This window comes from Tyto alba, unplaced genomic scaffold (assembly GCF_018691265.1).
Source record: "Tyto alba isolate M040663 unplaced genomic scaffold, T.alba_DEE_v4.0 Super-Scaffold_6, whole genome shotgun sequence".
Taxonomy (NCBI): domain Eukaryota; kingdom Metazoa; phylum Chordata; class Aves; order Strigiformes; family Tytonidae; genus Tyto; species Tyto alba.
Genome location: NW_024881327.1, coordinates 42,560,539 through 42,579,587, shown reverse-complemented (window position 1 = coordinate 42,579,587; position 19,049 = coordinate 42,560,539). Strand labels below are relative to the sequence as shown.

General features: G+C 37.5%; 1 protein-coding gene across 1 annotated transcript in view; it reads right to left on the bottom strand.

Moving 5' to 3' along the window:
* Positions 1 to 3,415: 3,415 nt before the first annotated feature.
* The window catches only part of WFS1 (wolframin ER transmembrane glycoprotein), a 35,114-nt gene continuing 19,480 nt past the window's right edge, over positions 3,416 to 19,049 (bottom strand). The window contains exons 3-8 of the mRNA XM_042808206.1: positions 18,269 to 18,351; positions 13,380 to 13,524; positions 12,377 to 12,547; positions 11,667 to 11,747; positions 7,789 to 7,934; positions 3,416 to 6,106 (exon numbers count right to left, since the gene is read on the bottom strand). Of these exons, the coding sequence (XP_042664140.1) occupies positions 4,298 to 6,106; positions 7,789 to 7,934; positions 11,667 to 11,747; positions 12,377 to 12,547; positions 13,380 to 13,524; positions 18,269 to 18,351 (2,435 nt within the window). The 3' untranslated portion in view covers positions 3,416 to 4,297. The remainder of the gene's footprint in view (positions 6,107 to 7,788; positions 7,935 to 11,666; positions 11,748 to 12,376; positions 12,548 to 13,379; positions 13,525 to 18,268; positions 18,352 to 19,049) is intronic.

The following is a 19,049-nucleotide window of genomic DNA, read 5'->3' as shown; positions in this document are numbered from 1 at the left end:
TTATGGAAGCTGGTTCCTGTACCTGTCAGTGGGAAGATACATATCCTGCACCTTTCCTTCTATACTCACGTAAAATACTTGATAAAGGAAGGTTGCAGGCAGTGTTTCTATATTCCTGTTCTGCTTCAGAACCTGAAGTCCAAATTTATTAGAAGTGATGAAAACACATTTTCTCAGGGCTGAACATCCCCCCTTAATGGGAAGGTAACTCTCATCTTTTCCACATCAGGCTTTAATTTATAAGAGGAAGTTGTAGGATTCTAATAACTTCCCCCTCTCCAGCCCTAGAATAGAATCTTTTGAGTAATAATTTGAAAACAAGTGAAGCATATCTTAACTAATGCGTATGAACAGTAATGTGATTTGGTTGTTTGGTTTTTAGGCATCCTATTTGCACGTATGTAGGAAGTTGCTAGAGCAGGTATGCGTCTCCTTACAGGTTGGTGAGTTCCACACAGTTTTTGCTGCATGGATTAATATTTTTCCAATTTAATGAGTGAGTAGCTGGTTTTCTGTCATGTCTACCTGCTGTTCAAACAATTGCAACTATGAACCTGACATCAGAGCACAACCTCCTTTAACCTCTTCCATTTGTTACTGAACATGACTCTCACCCTGAAAGGCTGCAGTGGATTTCAGAAAGTATTAAGAAAGTATTCACAATTTTTCATTGGAAATATAGAAGCCAAAAGGCAAACATACATGGGTGTGCTCTGGAAAGTGGCGTATTATTTTGTGTCAAAGGCTTAAGTTCACTGTTGGTGTAGGAGTATAAGAAAGCACTGCGCTACCCCAGTGGCAACTTTCTTATTACCCTGTACAAAAAATTTCAAGGAAATTTATAATTAATAATAGCTCTTTTATGGCACTTAAGACCAGTTCGTTCTAGGAAATAAAACCACATGCAATTCCTACAGATCTATTGATTTCCTTCTCTGGAAGAACTGGGCAAAACACAAAGTATAATCTTCTTGCATTCTTGCCTACTGCAAGAGGCTGTTAGTCATTAAGAGTGGGCTCTTAAATTATTCAGAATTTCTATATGCGTTTTGTTGTTTTCTATGCTTATGGAGAATGTACCAGTTTGGAGAACAAGCAGTACTTTTTCATGTCACTTTGAGGATGAAATTCAAATAATGAATATTTACTCTAAATTCAGTATATTCTAAATGCTAAAGCTGAGCTTACAGAAAAACAGCTGAACCCAATTTAGATGTGTCAATAGCCATGTAATATTCTCCTCCTCCTCTTCAGTTAATTAATACTAATTCAAAGGATTGAATTATCAGCCTAGAGAAAGGGCACCTATCTTTGGAACTGTTTATAATTCATCATGTCTTCAAAACTGAGTAAGAAAATAATAAATGTAGGATTAATTGAATTACTAACAGCAGCTGCCACATTCTGTCCCTTTCCTTTCCACTCTAAAGGATGGACTGGTCTGGAATACAGAGCTGTAGCAGACACGAGTGGAACAAAGTTATTTTGTGCTCTGTTTGCTTGCAAGATGTGAAGTAGATAGAAGCACCCTTTGCAAAAACACCTTGCCTGGAATTGCGATTGCTTATTAAGCATTAGTGATTTTGTGGTTGTAAACTGAGATACGATTTAGAAAGAAAAAATTTATTTACTACAGGTTTATGAACACTAGACCGACAAGAAAATGGAGTACCTATCCATCATGTTGCTGTTAATGTATCCTCTTTTTCCACAAAATCAGAAAAGCATCAAGCAGGAACACTTGAGAACTAGCATTAAAGGGCATTATTTAAAGGTCTTGAAGTCAAATTTACCTCCTCTTTCCCTTTCAGATACACAGAAGAGCTGAAAACATATGGAAAACGACCTCCTATGTGCTAGCGTTCAAAACCTTCCACTGCTGTTATAAAGGAGCATCTGACAAATTCATCTGTCCCCATCAACCTGTCACTACAGAGCACATGATTTATTTTTCCCAGGATCTAGCTTATTCCGGGGCTGTTTTTCACATAAGTCCATAAAGGGGAATTGCGTAACTTGGAATCTGACCAGTATCAGTATCAATATCCTTGAGGGAGCTTCCCCCTGCAAGGAACTAGAGTGTTTTAGCTAATAATTCTAAATTTCCAAATGTAGTAACAGCTATATGCCAATATCCTCTAATAATTTCCTCAGAAAGGGCTGAACTTTAAGTCACAAGAGTTGCTGGAGCTAAGCCTCATAACCATATTACGTTACAGATGGGAACTGAGGTACCTGGATTAACCCTTCTGTCTCAATTTAGAAAGCAACTCTTCCCAAAGAAATCGATAAAATTTATTTTATTGATTTTCTTGAAAGACTTCCCACATCTGACTGCAATCAATTTGTCCATTTTACAATACGTACCAAATTCTCTGAAATGCACCACAAGTATTTTAACTTACAAGAAGTAAAAGCTAAAACCAGAAGAATTTTTAACATTAGTTCTGAATACCAAAGCTGTTACCTCTTTTTCTCCTGACAAACATATAAGTTTCACAATCACATGTAAATAAGGAAAAAAGAAAAAAAAAAAAAAACAAAACAAACCAGCATATTTTGCACTTAAATTTCAGAGCCAGGAAGAATGTTTAGGTGTTAAAAAAGAGCCTACAGATGTTCTAAAAAAAGGAGGGGAAAAGGTTAAGTTTGGCTTATTTCCAGCCAAAATGGGACCAGGTAAGTGAAACTATGTCAGAATTTACATTTACCTGCCACTTTACACCATTTCTTTTCCCCAGGTGGAAATGGAGACATGGCTGACAGTTTTCAAAACTAGAAGCACCCAGAAGAACACGATGCTACTCCACAGATTTTCTGATGGGCTCAACCACGACTACGTGGTTTTGGATGGTGGAGACTTCTGCTCTGCCCCGTCAGGTGTGGCTCTGCCTGTGAACCAGGCAGCTCGCCTGTAGGTGCCTTTGGCTTCGTCCCAGTGGCAGCCCAGGGTGATGTCCAAGATGCTCATAGCTGGTGTGCAGCCAAATGCCTCATTTTCCCCAAGAGTTCCCCCCTTCTTTATCAAGGGTTTTCACTGATAATGCTTTTTCCCACCTGCCTTGGTGACTGATATGCAAAGGCAAAAAATAATCTAATGCAGGATCAGTGGAGTAGTCAGGGAAATAGTGTGATGTATATGTGAAATACCGTCATCCAGTGGGCAAAAAAGTAAATCACAATGAAAGCTGGGGTAAGTGGTGGTACACGTAGATTTCACAGCTACAAAAACTTCACCTGGCATACTCAGATTTTACTGATAGCTTTAAATAATGTGAAGTACAACTTCAAGTATCTCATGCTAGAACACTTAAAACATTCTAAATTGTATTTTTCAGTGAAAGTCTGTATCAGTGCAACACAAACCACAGCTCACAATGTCAAAGCATAATGAACAAATGTTGTACCCATTTAATACAAGTTTGTATTTTATGTTTATTTGCAGAATACAAATCATTAAACAAACATTCTATTTCTGTTTCCACTGTAGACTTCTAGGTACTATTTGCAGGTGCTTTGGCTTGTCCATTACTGGTACCATCTCAATACCAGCCTTATTCTCTTGTGTTTGTCCTTCACATACCAGCATGGATTATACCTTAGTGTCATATATATAGCTATCATAACCAATTAGAACAAATAGCATATTTTATACAGAATAATTAATGCAAAATGGAAGCTTGAGGACTTTGTACAACCTTGCTGGGGTGTGAAGTGGTGTGTCCTTTCAAAAAACATTAAAGTCACTATCTTCTGGACAAATAGTGAAACAATGAGTTCTGTATGCAGATATCACTACCTGGCACTGACTGCAAGATCACTTTTTTCTAGAAAACACCAAATAAATACAAGCAATATATGCAACATAAGCTGTTCTCAGCTACCTATTCTAACTCACACCTGTGAAAATACAAATGGGCACATCGTGAGAATTTAAAGAGTAAAGTGCTTTTAACATCGAGCAATGAATGCATCTAGTGTTGTCCCACAGGCAAATATATATCCATTTTGGACAAAATAGTCTCCATGCAATTAGTCAGCAGCAATCCGCTGCATTCATTTATAATATTAAACTAGTATATATTACTTCAGTCATACAGGGTTTAAAGTCAGGATACAGTGTGTACACTTACAAAACTCAACCAATGCTCTACGGAAGCATACATTTTGAGGATTACTCCAGCAAGGTGGTTTTTGTTTTGTTTTGTTTTTTTTTGCCTGTTAAGAAGCCAAACCTTTGGTAGTGTAAATGCAGCATACACTGAAGATACCACTGAACCAATATGAGGAGAGCTCATTATGCAGCTGACAGGAATGGGAAGAAGAAAAAATCAAACGCAAATTTAATGGCTTTATGCACTGTGCTCCTCCAGTCATGCTCTATTTTCACATGCCTCCCTGCAGGTAAGAGTTTAGACATGCAATTCAAGCAAGTGATTGCTTTCAGTTCAAAGACAGGCCATTTACTGCCAAGACGACCCTCCAGAATTGTGCTGAATTCAATTATACTTCCTTGCCTCAAGTTCAGCAACACTTTTTTAAACTCATTGCTTGCCTTCAGCACAATATCTTTGGTTATATCATCCTCCTCTATAGACTTGGTTCCATTTTTGCTACTGAAAGGCATGCCCACAGTTATTTCAAATTTGTACCGATCAAACATTTTCATGTGGCACACATGCTTTGTCAAATACTTGAGACGACACAATTCTTCCTCCTCCAGCGTAACATTTTTGGGGTCACAGAGAGGGTAGGTTTCACCATACAAGCATCTCATCCAATCGCCAATAAAAAGTGGAAGCATATTTATTGCAGACTCTGCACTATTGTCTATTTCTGTCACACGCACATATTTGAACCGCCCAGTCCATGTCACTCGGTGGCCTTCCAGGTGACTACATAAAATCTGAGTACGTGCCATGTTAGTCTCCTTCCATGACCGGGGTCCGCAGAGGAAAGCATACTGGTTCCATGTTAAGGTAGAGTTGTAAACTTTCATTCCCTCTGATCGATACACATAGAACCAACAGAACAACACTACAGCTGTAATCCACACCAGAATGAGTTTCACAATTGAGCTTCGAGTGAGGGATTTAACCATTTCAACTACAGAGAAGTTAACTTTTGTCCACCAGCGGAAGAGCAAAGGAACGGTACACAAAACCAGAGTCACTACAATTTTCATGAGCTCCAAAGACACAAACCACTTAATGAAATGGATAAGACACATCAGTGCAATGCCTACACCTAGCACCGGGAGTGCAAAGAGGAAAAGAAAATAACCGATTGATGCACGAACGAGCCCAATGCCAGAGGACTCCCTCAGAATGACTACAGAGAGTTCGCACCACATAAAGCAAACCAGATACGGGACCAGGTAGCAGTAGGTGCCTTTAAAATTCCGTAGTTGTGCCATTCTAAAGAAAAGATAGAACAAGTACAAAAACAGAAGGCAGGGGATGCTTACATTTATCACAAAGAAATGGCCTACAGGAACTGTAAAGAAGGTTTTACCTAAGAATGTCAAGTAGCCAAAATTCCCAGGTAATACCTGCAGTAGGGATAAGCAACCTGCTGCTATCTCAGTCATTAATGCTCTTCGTGTGTAAGGTTCTGCACATGTGCTTAAACTCATGTAACTTGTCACTGTGAAAAAAACTGAGACAGTAGCTAACTCTGAGCATGGTATACAGTCTTTGCTTGCTATAGGGAAGGAAAAAATGACAAAGAATACCGAGAGTAAAAAATAAATGTATGGCTCTAAGTGATTCCATCCAAAGTTCACCTCAGCTTGCTCAACATCTAGGTTTGGTTCAAAACGAAGCAGCAAGTCAGTCAAAGCACGGAAGTTTTCCCAAGCCTTACTGTCCTGAAAAACTTTCAGTGTGCAAATCACCATAGAAATGAAGGACAGATAGAATATGACTAATGGAATAATGAAGGCAAAAAAATCAATTGTCAGATTACTGATGATGAAGAAAAAGATGAGGGCATTGATATGGTGTGTTGGAACAATGGTAGACAGCCAGTGCATTCCTGCCTTTGATGCAATATCTATAAGGTATTCTTTAATTTCCATAATGGCATGAAGTGGGTATTTTACAACCTGGAAAGAGAGAAAGAAGCATTTAATTTATGAGCAGTTTTGTATCTTTACATTACAGATATTCTTAGCTGAAGCAGTAGCAGTCAGCTGTCTAGCCTCTGCTGACATGAAAAGATTTATATTTCAGATGAATGTTGCCAATAAAATGAGATTACTTTGTCTGAGATTATTAGTTCTATTTTGATTAATTCAGTCAGATGAAGCTCAGAGGCGATTTTGATTTCAGGAAAGATATATTTCATTACCTTTGACACATATAATTAAATGGCTTCCTAGTCAAATATTCTGCACCACTAACTTCATACTGAAGATAAACTACATGGCTGCAGTCCGATACTATCTCAAGTCATTACTTGAGCTGTGAGTACTGTAGCTTTAAAGCACTTAACTCTGCCACTGTTCTGCAAGGATCATGCTATACATTCTGATATGCACATACACTACAGGAAGTAGTGCATATGATTTGTATGCACTTCCAGGAAGACTTTACAGCTGTGATTTATCTTTAAAACAATTCTTCCCAAGCTTCTAGAGATGCAGCTGTCAAAATTTTGTTTGGAAGCAGCAGAAATATCTTCAACTATAATTACTACATGTTTAGGGATTCTTTTTACTCCACAACAGTAACTGCACAGGATCTTAAAATTCTACCCATCTTACACGGCATTTTCTATCAGTCACCAGACAACAGAGGAACTTCTGGATCAAATCCTCTCCCTATGATCAAATACACACTTTACACAGGATCAATAAAAAGGTACAGGATTTTTCAAACACATATTCAAATATTGCACCTGCATAATAGATGCTGCAAACAATCCTCCTTCCCCCATAGAAAAAGAGTTTTTATATTTTCCCAGAACTTATGTTTTTACATTAATTAGTTCAAGAAAAAGAATGCTTCAGCAAAGTTCTATACATTGTGACGAACTGGGGCAACATATACAATGACTTGGGCATAAGCTTATTTATTAGTGAAGGTATTCCTGTTCTTCATAAATGCATCTCTTTCACAATATTAGTTATTCGAAAGATAGGAAAGAGGTACCCCTCACCACCGTTTTTTTTTTTTTTTTACACCCATACACATGATAATGGACAACAAAATTCTAACAATTACAACAAAATCTCTCATATCATCAGCTAGAAAACCCCTACCTTGCTTGAAATTTATGCCAGTATTGAACACATGCACCTTAATTTTTCCTTTTCCTTTCACTACCTAGAGAAGTACTGGTATAGAAAACTGTTAACAGCGAGTTCCACCATTCTTGAATTCCTTCGTAATAGAACCTTTTCACACCTGAAGGCTATGGATAATTTTTCCCACCTGCTTGCTCCTGTTTAAATAAGAAAGATATGAAGCATATAATAACATCTATAATAAAAGTACAGCAGTTATGATAGGAATATTTAAATCATCACTGAGATGAAATGAATGTAGATTGCCCTCTTCCAGAGAAAATCATTATCCCTTTCTCTTAAATATATGGCTCATATGTATGAAACTGTAAACAGATATATGAAGTCAAGTCCAAAAAGAAATTATAGCAATAATTCTTGTACTGAACTATACAGACTAAACATCAGTTTTGAGAGTCAAGTGCAAGTCACTTCTGTCTTGTCTGAAATACATAAGTTAAGAGCCCTTCAACATAACCTGGTCAGTATTGCCTATTTACCTTCAGTCGCAGGGGTAACTCTTCAGGAGACTTTCCTGCCAATTCATCATCTTCCTCTTCCTGCATAATCAGGTTAGACGGGATGATGCCCTTTGCGTACTTCTTGGTAATTTCAACAAAGTCATCCAAAGCAATAAATTTTTTAGCTAAAAGATAAAATTAGACTTTGATTAAATAGTATTATTACAACACTGTACTGATTATGAGTTGGAATATTAATTTTGTTTCCTGATATTAAAGAAGATCTAACTCTAGGTTTTAAAAACTGAACTACCGATAACACAGGCTTGCCTTGCAACTTGTTCTGAGATCTGTGCTGAAAACAACAAGCAATATATGACTACTCTAAATCTTGTCAGACCAGCAGGTAAGTTTATTATACCAGTAAGTAGGAGAACAGAGTGTGTGAATGGAGCTTATCTGCAAATATTCCAAGGAAAAGAAGACTACTGGATTAGGTCACACAGTTTTAAATAAGAAGCTATTATATCTTTGGTAACTGCTTGAGAGAAATCTTTAACCGACATATTGAAAAGAAAGAATTGTACGGGAACTGTAATGAATTATCTGTATGTTATTAACTGAAAAACTGACTGATTTGGCATTTAACAGTCATTTTTCTGCATTCAGAAGTTGCAGACATATAATTATGGGATATGTCCAATTATTCATATCTACAAGACCAAATATAGATTACTTAAAGTGTATTAATTTAATATGCTACATGGTTCTACAAAGGGCCTCCCCTGAACTGTATCAACTGTGATCCAAAACAGATAGCCAACAACAAAATGCACTTTGCTCAGTTGTACAAAGAGACAAAATTTATCACTCTGCCCTGGAAGATCCTTATCCACTTCTGTGACTAGAAGGGAGGCAAGAGGTTACTTCAGAAAACTCTAGGGATGCTGCAAGACAGATGATTTATACAAGGCTTCAAAATCTTTTCACAGCCAGTTCCTTACATTACCACGGATTAGCTAGTTTCTATGGTAGACAAGCTTGGTGTCGTTTGTAAAGAAGGATAATTAACACCAACCTTTTTTCATACACTACAGCAAATGACATCGCTGTAGATTTGAAAGTCTTCTGAATGACAAAAATCTGTAACACACCTCCTACGCAGTAAGTTTAGCTAGTCAGCTGATACAAAGATATGAAAGCTGGCCTGCTTAATACTAGTTTGAGATTCTAAAGAGACAGAAACCTGAACTGCTTCACTAAATTTAAAATCAGAGGATTAGTGGGTTTGAGCCTATTAATTTTAAAAAATTCTACATTTATAGAAGTTATATATAAATATATCAGTATTTAATATTGAAAACACTGTAGATAGAGAAAAAAAATAAAGTATTTGTGTCAAGATACCTACTACAGGAAGAGGGGTGTTAAAAGAGTTCAAAAGAAAAACAGCAGCTTGAAATCTATTGCTTTAATCTCACAACATGGATGTTGCCTTTTGCTTGGACTCTTACTTCCTCCCGCCCACCATTGCATGAACCCGTATGTCCCACAAAATACCATCTGGCATGCCTCCCAAGAAACAAAAAAAGATTTATTTCTGCTAACCATTCTTATAATTCACAAACTGTGAAGTGACATCTCTTGCACAGACATCAGCGAGACTCCTTAGCTGTCTTGGTGCGATTCAGATCAAGCCTAATACCAAATGGGTCATCTGTATTTTTGGTGTGAAATCAGCAAGCAGATGTGGTTAGAACCTCACAAAACCTCCTTAACAGCATTTTTACAGGACCATGGCACATCCTCAGAGGGAAGGAGTTATTAACTTGCTATGAATAAATGGCCTATCAAATATAATGACATGTATACTCTCAGGCACACAACAACTGCCCATTGACCCTGTCAGCTCTCATCTTCTGTTTATGCCTCCATTAAGGATAGCTCAGATCAGACACCTGCAAACACATCTCTGGCTTAAAAACTATCTTCCAAGTATTCGCAATGTATTAAAACCAAAGGAAGAATCTCCTGCTGGCAAGATAAATGGAGAAACTCTGGATGGGAGAAGTAATTGCTGGAGAGTAACAGCTGTCTTGTTCATCCAGGAAAAGATAAAAGCTCTCTAGAGAAGAGGTAACAGTTTAACTCCTACTTTAAGTGTTTGATGAAAACTTTTCGTTTTTAAATGTTATTAGTATTTTGTCACCCAAGTGTCTCTTAAATTGATATAAAAAAAGTGTATGTTGTAGATTCTGCTTTATTATTCATAATTTTTTTTTTCCAATTTGGTTATGACAAATTCCCCTGCCTCCCCCATCCGCCGTAGAAAAAGAAAAATATGCACATCAATTTCTGCCTACGCTTACATGTAGGTTCATTTACTCTCCTGTTATTTTATCTGCCGTTTAAGCCTTAAAAAAAAAAAATTGCCAGTTACTTTTCTGACACTCTTTGAATTACTGAAGAATCCAGAACAAAATGACTTGCTTTGCACTCACGCTCTACCAGCATGTGCCAGTTCAGCTAAGGGACAGAAAGAACACTAGTGTCATCCACTAAGCACCAATGCAACATAGCTCAAATATAACTCAGATGTATCTGGATTCAATACGATGACCAGACAACAAAACACAATTTTTATCCCTGAAGGACTATTTCTAGCTTTCCAGAAGTGACAAACAAGTCACAAGCCACACTCTCACATAAAATTTGATAGGACCAGAAGCTTAGTCTCCAAAATGCTACTTCTCCTCTCACATACTCCCTCAAACACAGGCACGTGTCCCTTCTCCTCTTTTACTTCTGTGAAAGTTAACATAAAACTGAAATACTCCACTCTTCTTAAGCATGTTATTTTCAGAAGTCACCTGTGTAAGAAGCCAATCCTTGAACGTAAAGGCCAAACTGACCTAATGAAATGTAAATCTAATCTTTCAAGGAGTTTAAAGCTGCAGACTCCCAGATTTGGCTCACTAATCCACATATGACACTTTAGTTACAAGTATTCTCGACTATGGATGTATTAGTAAGGAATATGCTTTGTGACATTTAAAAGTACTCTTCAAGAACTGATCTAGATTGCACATGAACTATTTCATATGATCTACTGCATTTGGAGAAAGTGAGATTTTCCCAACAATGATTAATTGAACCTTATGTTAGATAACATTCTTGAAAAACTACATGTGCTGCACCCTTTATAATTAATTATCTTAATTTAACTTTCCTCCTGAAGGCCCAGCAGCATATCAGCATTTCTTAAGTATGCAAGGCTAGGGAGAACTTTATTTCAGCTCCAACCCCTTCAACACCTTACAAAACTCCCAGATTTTGGTCTACAAACCTGACCCTGTGTGTGGTGCGTGGTTTAATTCTCCCCACTACCTGAACTAAGCTGCTCCTAAATTCTGAGGAAATATCTTGGTGCATCTTTCATATATGAGTTCCTGAACAAATATGAAAAGACAAACATTAATTATAAGGGAATGGCAAACAGAAGCAAGGCAAATAGAATGAGGGATCTGTCTGCATTAAATGGTTGCATAATTAATTCCCTTATTATAATCAGAAAGCTTACTACAGTTTAGAACTAAAAAAAATTATTGAAAGTGCAAAGTATTTTTTTGCTGAATAGACTTGTAAGTGCTGAAAGGGCAAGAATATAAAAATAACAAATGACATGCAAAATCCTCTTAGTAAACTAATCACTAACAAGTTGACTGTAATGGTGATGTCTTCCATAAGTTCACATGCATATCAGTTATTTACCTTGCACATATAATAAATTAACACTATCAGTTTGTAGAAATCCAAACTTTCCATACATTCTTACTCTGGCAGCACAAAATTGCTTAACAAAACAAAATAGAAACTAAAACCACAGGTAAGGATTGAAAGCAGCATCCTGCACTCACATTCACTGCTCACTAATCGCTCCAGCATTCTTCTCTGCTTCTGCACAGACTTTGGGACCGGGCCAGGTTGCTTCTCACCATCTGGTTCAATAACAGAAGTTAATGGAAAGTCAAAGCAGTCAATTAAAGTGATCAAACAGTAACTGGAATGTTCTTCAAGCTGCAATATTTGGAGAACAGTATTTCCTCAAAGTCAGGAAAAGACAAACATACATATAAACAGGTAAAAAGTGGCTATATAGCTTTCTATATTCCTATTACTGTATTAGAAAAGGGAATAGCATTGACATAGGTAGCGTATACTGCTGTAATGGCAGAGTCAGCCAGGTGTTTTGAAGACTGTGTTTGTAAATTGAAATATCTAGTAAGGTATTATCAGGATGAATGTTAAGGGAAGATAAAAAAAAAAAAAACCTCAACACAGCAAAGCCATATAAAGATACTTTTAATATTTGGTCACTTGAATGAGCTTTTAACTGAATTTCAACCTACAGCACCAGTTGGCAGGCCTTTATAAACTAACTTTACTGGTCCAGAGAACACAGTTATTAAAAGAGGTAGAGCTGTTAACACTGTTACTTTTTCTTAAGTAGTTCATACACTTATTGTTATCTCATGCCTGATTGTTTATAAAGCCCTTTAGGTTTCCAGCTGTTTTCTGCCTGTAAGTCTGTATTTTATCAATACCATAAGTAAGTTCATAAACAAACCTTCATTGTCAACTTGCCCAACATTTTCCAGTAGTTCCGAAACTGCTAATTGCTTCTTCTTTTTTGGGTTTAATTTCCAATACATGACTAAGGCAGCTTTCCTCACAGCCCTCTCCAAGTCAGTCTCAGATGATAACTTTTTCACTTCTTGCTCATTCTCAGAAGTGATGCCTCAAGAAAAGAAAAATACATTACATACCATTAGCTCACAGCCATGCAGAAATAACAGATTTCCCTACAATTTATATTTCTCAGTTTAGTTTGAAACTTCAAGTTTTATTCATATCTTGACCACCTAATAAAATTACTCAAATGCCCTTCTGCACCCATTGCTTATCAAATTCTAATCACATTGCTTAAGTTTAAACTATACTTCAAAGACTGTGCAAGACACATACTATATCTTGCTTTTGATGTACAGCAGTTCAGGCAAAAGGTGGTACAGCATGGGCAACATGTTGAAAGGCAGCAAGAATTTAATTACAATTTAATTACAGCAATTAAGTTGCTTGGTTTTCTTTTTTTTTTTTTTTTCCTGTAAATAAGAGTTCCAATTGTAGACAGACAAGAGGAGACCATTCCTAATGTGAGAAGTAGCATGAAGGAAGATGTGAATCTTAAAGCAGAAGAAGACAATGAAAAAGACCAATTAGGAGAGAAGTCAGAGGGGGCAAAAAAATGAAACAGCAGATATGTAGTGTGGTTACATATGACCTTCATGGTCAAAGAAAAGAAGCTTCAATGAAAGGCGAGGAGGGGAAGAACAAGCATGAATTCCATGAAGGAATTCAAGAAAATAACTAATATAAATGCTTTTATGAGCAGTATCAGTAATTAATGCTTTTAAAATTACCTGTTTGAACATGCTGTCAGCAGCTACTCACATAATTTTGCGATAAACATTCTCATCGTATTTTAACCCCTCTTTTCAGTGTTAAAATTAATGTAGCTTTATTTCTGATATAGTGGAAAGAGCAAGCAAAAAATCTCAGAGAACCCGTACCTCTTCTGTCTGCCAGGCATCTACGCAACAGTTTGACAGCTTCTCTTCGACCTTGCTTGGCAGCAAGGATGAACCAGTCAACCGCACTACAATTGTTAAGTTCTTCATCCTCCTCTTCTGCTAATCTTAAGAAGTGTTTGCCCACCTAGAATAAGTAAGGATCAGAATTCCTTCAATTACTGCAATATTCTCTTTTTTCTGTCTCTCTCCTCCCACCCCCTGGACCTCTGCTAGAATACATTATCTCTGAACAAAAGGTCAAAACATTTGCTCCTAGAACTAAAGAACATAGCTGTAACTCGATCTTCTGCAGGGAAACATCAGTTTCCAGAACTGGAAGCAAGAAGGAATTGCAATGTATTTGGCCAGGTCAACGAATTAAGTTGCTGTTGGTCTTCAGGCATCTAGCAGGATCGGGTAAAGCTCCCAGTTTTAAAAGTTTCCTTGAATTCCATTTCTCCTATAACAATGATCAGACAACACTGCTAGCCTCATTTTAGAAACACAAGTGTAATAACCTGGTGGCACAGACATTCAGAAATTCAGATGAAGTTATTGACAAAGGGCATTGACATGGAAGGAGGCTTCCATGTCTCATAGTAGTCCAGCCACTGAAGCTCAAAGCAAACTCGTGATTAATTAGTGAATTGAATAAAACTAATACTGCTTAATCATCAAGCAAATTCAGTGAAATATCCTGTAAAAATTCTCCTATTCAGGATTACAGAAATCATCAAACAATTGCCTATATTACTGTTTTACAGATAAGAAAAAACACCACCTTTTTTCTTCCTTCTATAGAACTGAAATACATGATAATATACTAGAAAATATATTTATGTGATAGCATGAAAAACTCTGCTTATCATACTACAAGGCAACAAAACATTAAATGGCAGAAAAATGGCAGAAATTGGCCAGAACCACAGGACATTTTATCTGCATGCCTGGAGAATCTGGGAAATGCTTTTGCTTGGCTCACTGCACTCCCTCTCTCCCTACTGTTACTTCAGTTACATTCTAAGAGTAATTAATGCAATACCTTACTGTTTGACAGTTTCTCTGAAACTCTGCCTTTGATATTACCACTAAAGGTGAATAAAGAAATACCACTGAAATATTCATAATTCACATTATTCCCACGTAGATTAAACACACTCATATAATCAAAAAGATCCTTTTCTTCCAGTAAAAGTTAGGTCTCCAGCCTTTCAATTGGTTTCATACACCTGAGTGTTCCAACAACTTCTACATAGATAGTTACTGAGTAGACATCATAGTGATTAAACCCATATCACATACAGTGAAGCTATCCAAAACCATACAGAAATTAAAAAAAAATTGGACTAAGTAACCTAAAAGTCAGAACTAAACTTTGATTACAAAGTCATGCCAGAGTTCAACAGGCATTGCACAGATATAGTGGCAGATCAAGAAGAGAATATGAGATGGAAGAAAAAAAAGAAAGATTTCAGCAATTGCCTGGTAGTTTATCACCCAACTGCAGATGTACCTTCACCTATTTATTTCAGAAAGGAATGGCCTGAATGAGTTACATGGTAAATAACATCCTGCGGCAAAAACAGCTGTTACTTGAGTATGTTTATATTTATAGCCATTGAGATTTTGAGCAAAGCTTCAAGAGTAGTAGCACTTAATGATGCAGCTCTCAAGTTTATAAGGATCTCTTGGACACAGAAACTCATACTGCAACATAAACTAGCAGGTTTTGGAATTAGTCATAAAGCACATGGCTACTGCACAAGCAAAACAATAGTATAACAACAGCAGTTTTATGATAGAAGTGTTTTTTTGCTTGACTGTGGCTTTTTTTGGTTGTTGTTTGGCATTTGTTTTGTTTGTGTTTTTTTGGCGAAGATGTTTTGGTTTTTTTTTTTTTTTTTGGAGGGGTGTTTAGTGTGGCTCTTGGGGGGGATTTTAAGTTCACCAGTAAGATTTAATCATCTACCCCCTCCAAAAAAACCTACAGAACCCACCCCCCAAACCTGAGCAACCAGAAAATATTTTCCCTTTAGTTTCATTATAAAATTACAAGCTTTTGTGTATGTTAGAAGTTTTGGTAGCAAAAAATCCCCACCTCCAAGTCCCATAACGAACATCAAAGTTTTCCATCAAATACTACTGGAAGGTCTACCAGCTCTCTCTGAACAAGCCCCATGCAACAGCCACCTTTCTTGGCCATAGCAAAGCTCCTACACGGAGCCACCTGAAGATGGCTGCAAAGCTCCGGCCTGCAGCAATCAAAGGAGGAAGAACCAATGGGAAAAGCTGTTAACCTCAGATCTGTCACTTAAGCAGTCGGGGATTCTCTCTTTCCCATGAGCTAAAACTGTGAAATGAAGTCATAGATGGTATCAGCTTAACACAATCTTCATACTGTACTTTTCCAAAGGTTGCTCTCACCACGGGCTTTGCTAACCGAGGCAGTCACCTCAAGCAGTCCCCTTGCAGAGATACTCTGGTTAAAGACAGAGCTGCCTTTTCTCCCTTACAGTATTCCAGCTGTGGGTGTCTCATTTACATAACTGCTGTACAGTTATTTCTCAATAAAGAAACTACATAAAGCTATGGTAATACAGGTTGACAGCCACTCAGAGTGCATTTATTTCCACAGTCATTGCAGTGTTATTTTTGAATAAACTCATAGTAATAACTACAAGCCAGTGAACTGAGTGATTTCTTGTGTTTGACTTTGTAATTATTAGCAAACAGCACAACAGTGCTATCTCAGCTTCTCATTTGTACTCCTACAAAGGTAGGAAATAAAACCAGATTTTTCTGATTCTAGAGGGATGTATTCAACATTAGAGAAGAAATATTTTTTTTTAGGGTTTTAAAAAATAAAAGTCAATTCCCTCTCACCAAGTCACAAGAAATTTGATTACAAAGAAATGGCTGTATTCGGGGTTCCTTTTCAGGTAGTCAATTCATCCTGAGTGCACAGTGAAGCAAAATTGTATGCTGGATCTCTTTACAACAAGAATCCTATTGTTGTGTGGGAATAGAAAGTGTACACAGTTAAAGAGCTAAAAGAAGGGAGTGAAGGTGGAATGAATTGAGAAGGATAAAAAATTATTATTTATATACGTACATATGCACACATCATAGGCTAGGATTACATAAGGTATTTCTTACTCAACTGGAAGTTATATTCTGAAAGAATATTTATGGGGTTTGCTGTCTTTTGTGTGGAGGAATAGAGCCAAAATGTGAATTTTACAGCAGCGATCCCCCTCGCGGCTAAAGCTTCATCCTCCACAAAGCCACCGGCTGTGTCAAAGGTGAAGAATTTGTTGCTGTCTCAGGTTACAACTCCAAGGACAGCCTGCCCCTCAAACAAGTTGAGATGAAGTGGGGAGTGAGGCTGGCATTGCCGTATTTTTTTACCAGCTTTAAATGGATTTTTTTCCCATCCCCACTTTCTTTTTATTTGTAAAAAGAGTGGTGATCCTTGGGGAAGAACCCAAACCACCACCAAGCATGTAAGAGACCATAAGCACTCCCTCTTGCCATCAAAGCTGAAGCTGGAAAAGAATGCTCAAGTACAACATTAACCACATTAAACACAAATTAAAACACTTCTAAACAATTTTAAGCTATTTATACTAGTGCCCTGGTTTCAGTTGGGATAGAGTTAATTTTTCTACTTAGTAGCTAGAACGATGCTGTGTTTTGGATTCAGTATGGGATTTGGTACAAGAAGAATGCTGATAACACACTGATATTTTCAGCTGTTGCTGAGAGATCAAGAACTCTCCAACTCCCCATGTCCTGCCCGGGCACAGGTGGCACGAGAAGCTGGGAGGGAGCACGGCCAGAGCTCCGGACCCAAACTGGCCAGTAAAATGTTCCACACCATGTAACGTCATGCTCAGTATACAGAGGAGGGGTGGCCAGGAAGGAGGGGGTTCTCTCTCACCTCCGGGATTGAGGTTTTGAGATCTTGGTATTTTGGGATTGCTAGATGGGAATGAGCTGGGTATCCATCGGCAGGTGGTGAGCAATCGCATTGTGCGTTGCCTGTTTGTACTTTCTACTAATCATTGCAATAAAAGAAAACAATAACAATAAACTGTTTTTATCTCAACCCTTGAGTCTCCTTTACCCCTCCCATTCCCCGGACAGGGGGAGGGTGAGCGAGCGGCTGTGTGGTGTTTGGCTGCCGGCCGGGTTCAAATCACAACTAGACCAATACACTGGACAATGGAATTCAGTGGAAAATTAGTACAATTGTTCTAAAACTTAAGGAACAGCTAAAATGCTAACACATACAGGGACAGAACTGCCATTAAGAATTCAATTCTATCTGCCATTACAAGACTAAACATAGCTAATTTCAATAAACAAGGAGGGCTTTTTTTCTAAAATGTGCTAATTCAACGGAGAAGTGGTATGAGAGCAAAATATCAACCAGCCTCTGTTCCTGCTAAAGCACCTTAATGGCAGTTTCTTCCACAGAGCCCAGCCTAAGAGACCTGGTGTCTTTGTACACAGTGCAGTACTGAGCCAATAGCATTTAAGAATCCCCATCTATGCACCACCCAAGTAACTATTTGGCACCAGCATTAAAAAAAAAAAAAAAAAAAAAAAAAGACAGTTCCGTACCTTCTCCATGCTCTCAGCCAACCCACCCCATTTTCATACATGTCCTAAAGGCTTACTCAAGAGCTGGACCTGAAGCCAGTAACACTCTCAAGCAAGCAGCATTTATCAAGGCAGCAAAACCATTTGGCACCACCTTTCTTTGAATAGTTTAAGATCAAAACAGATACAGTTCAACTAAAGAAGAGATAATAGTTCTACAGCAGGCAGTGCTATTTTTGGAATTAAGAGCAAACAAGACTGGACAAAAACCCATGTAAAATTACCTCTGTTTGTGCTTTTGGTTCTCCAGCTTTGGCCCTCTCAAGCAGTTCCTCAAATAGCACTTCAGGTTCTTCCTTCACGCCCTCTATAAATTAATTTCATAAAGAAAATTGTTTACTAGCAATATTTGAAAGTATTTTATAAAACATTGCTATATGTGGTTGAAGAACTAAAGAATCATATCTAAAAAAATCCAACACTAGTGTTTTGCAAGAACAGTGGAAATTAACTCATTACAATGTTTACACCTCATCTTGATGTTGTACTTCAGCATATTTACCATTACTTGTTATTTGGTACCTGCCACAGAATGACACACACAGTTTACAGTTTCTCCTTTACTTCCACAGAATTTATTTCTCATTAGAATATTCATTACAATAAATATGAGCACACATGGAACATGTAGTATGGATCAGTTTTTGTACTATTACTATTCTTATGCTCAATAGCACTTCAGCCTGACAGCCTTTTTATTAACTAGTAGAGCCTTTTCAAGAGTTTCAAAAAGTTAACCAGCCTTTAAAACATGTCCAGTATATTTGAAGGTTCAGCTCCTTAGTTTCTGGAGCACACAGAAATTAACAATGATTACACCTTATAAAACTGAATATTTTTTGTATAGCTCCACACTTGCACCTAATTTTTTCTCCTTTCCTATCTACTGTACACATACAGACTTATTTTCTTCTTCAAAAGTATCACATTGCTCCAACCAGTCAATCATAAAAAAAAATATTAAGAGCTTTATCTGACATCCAGTGCTTGTAAAGAACGTCATGC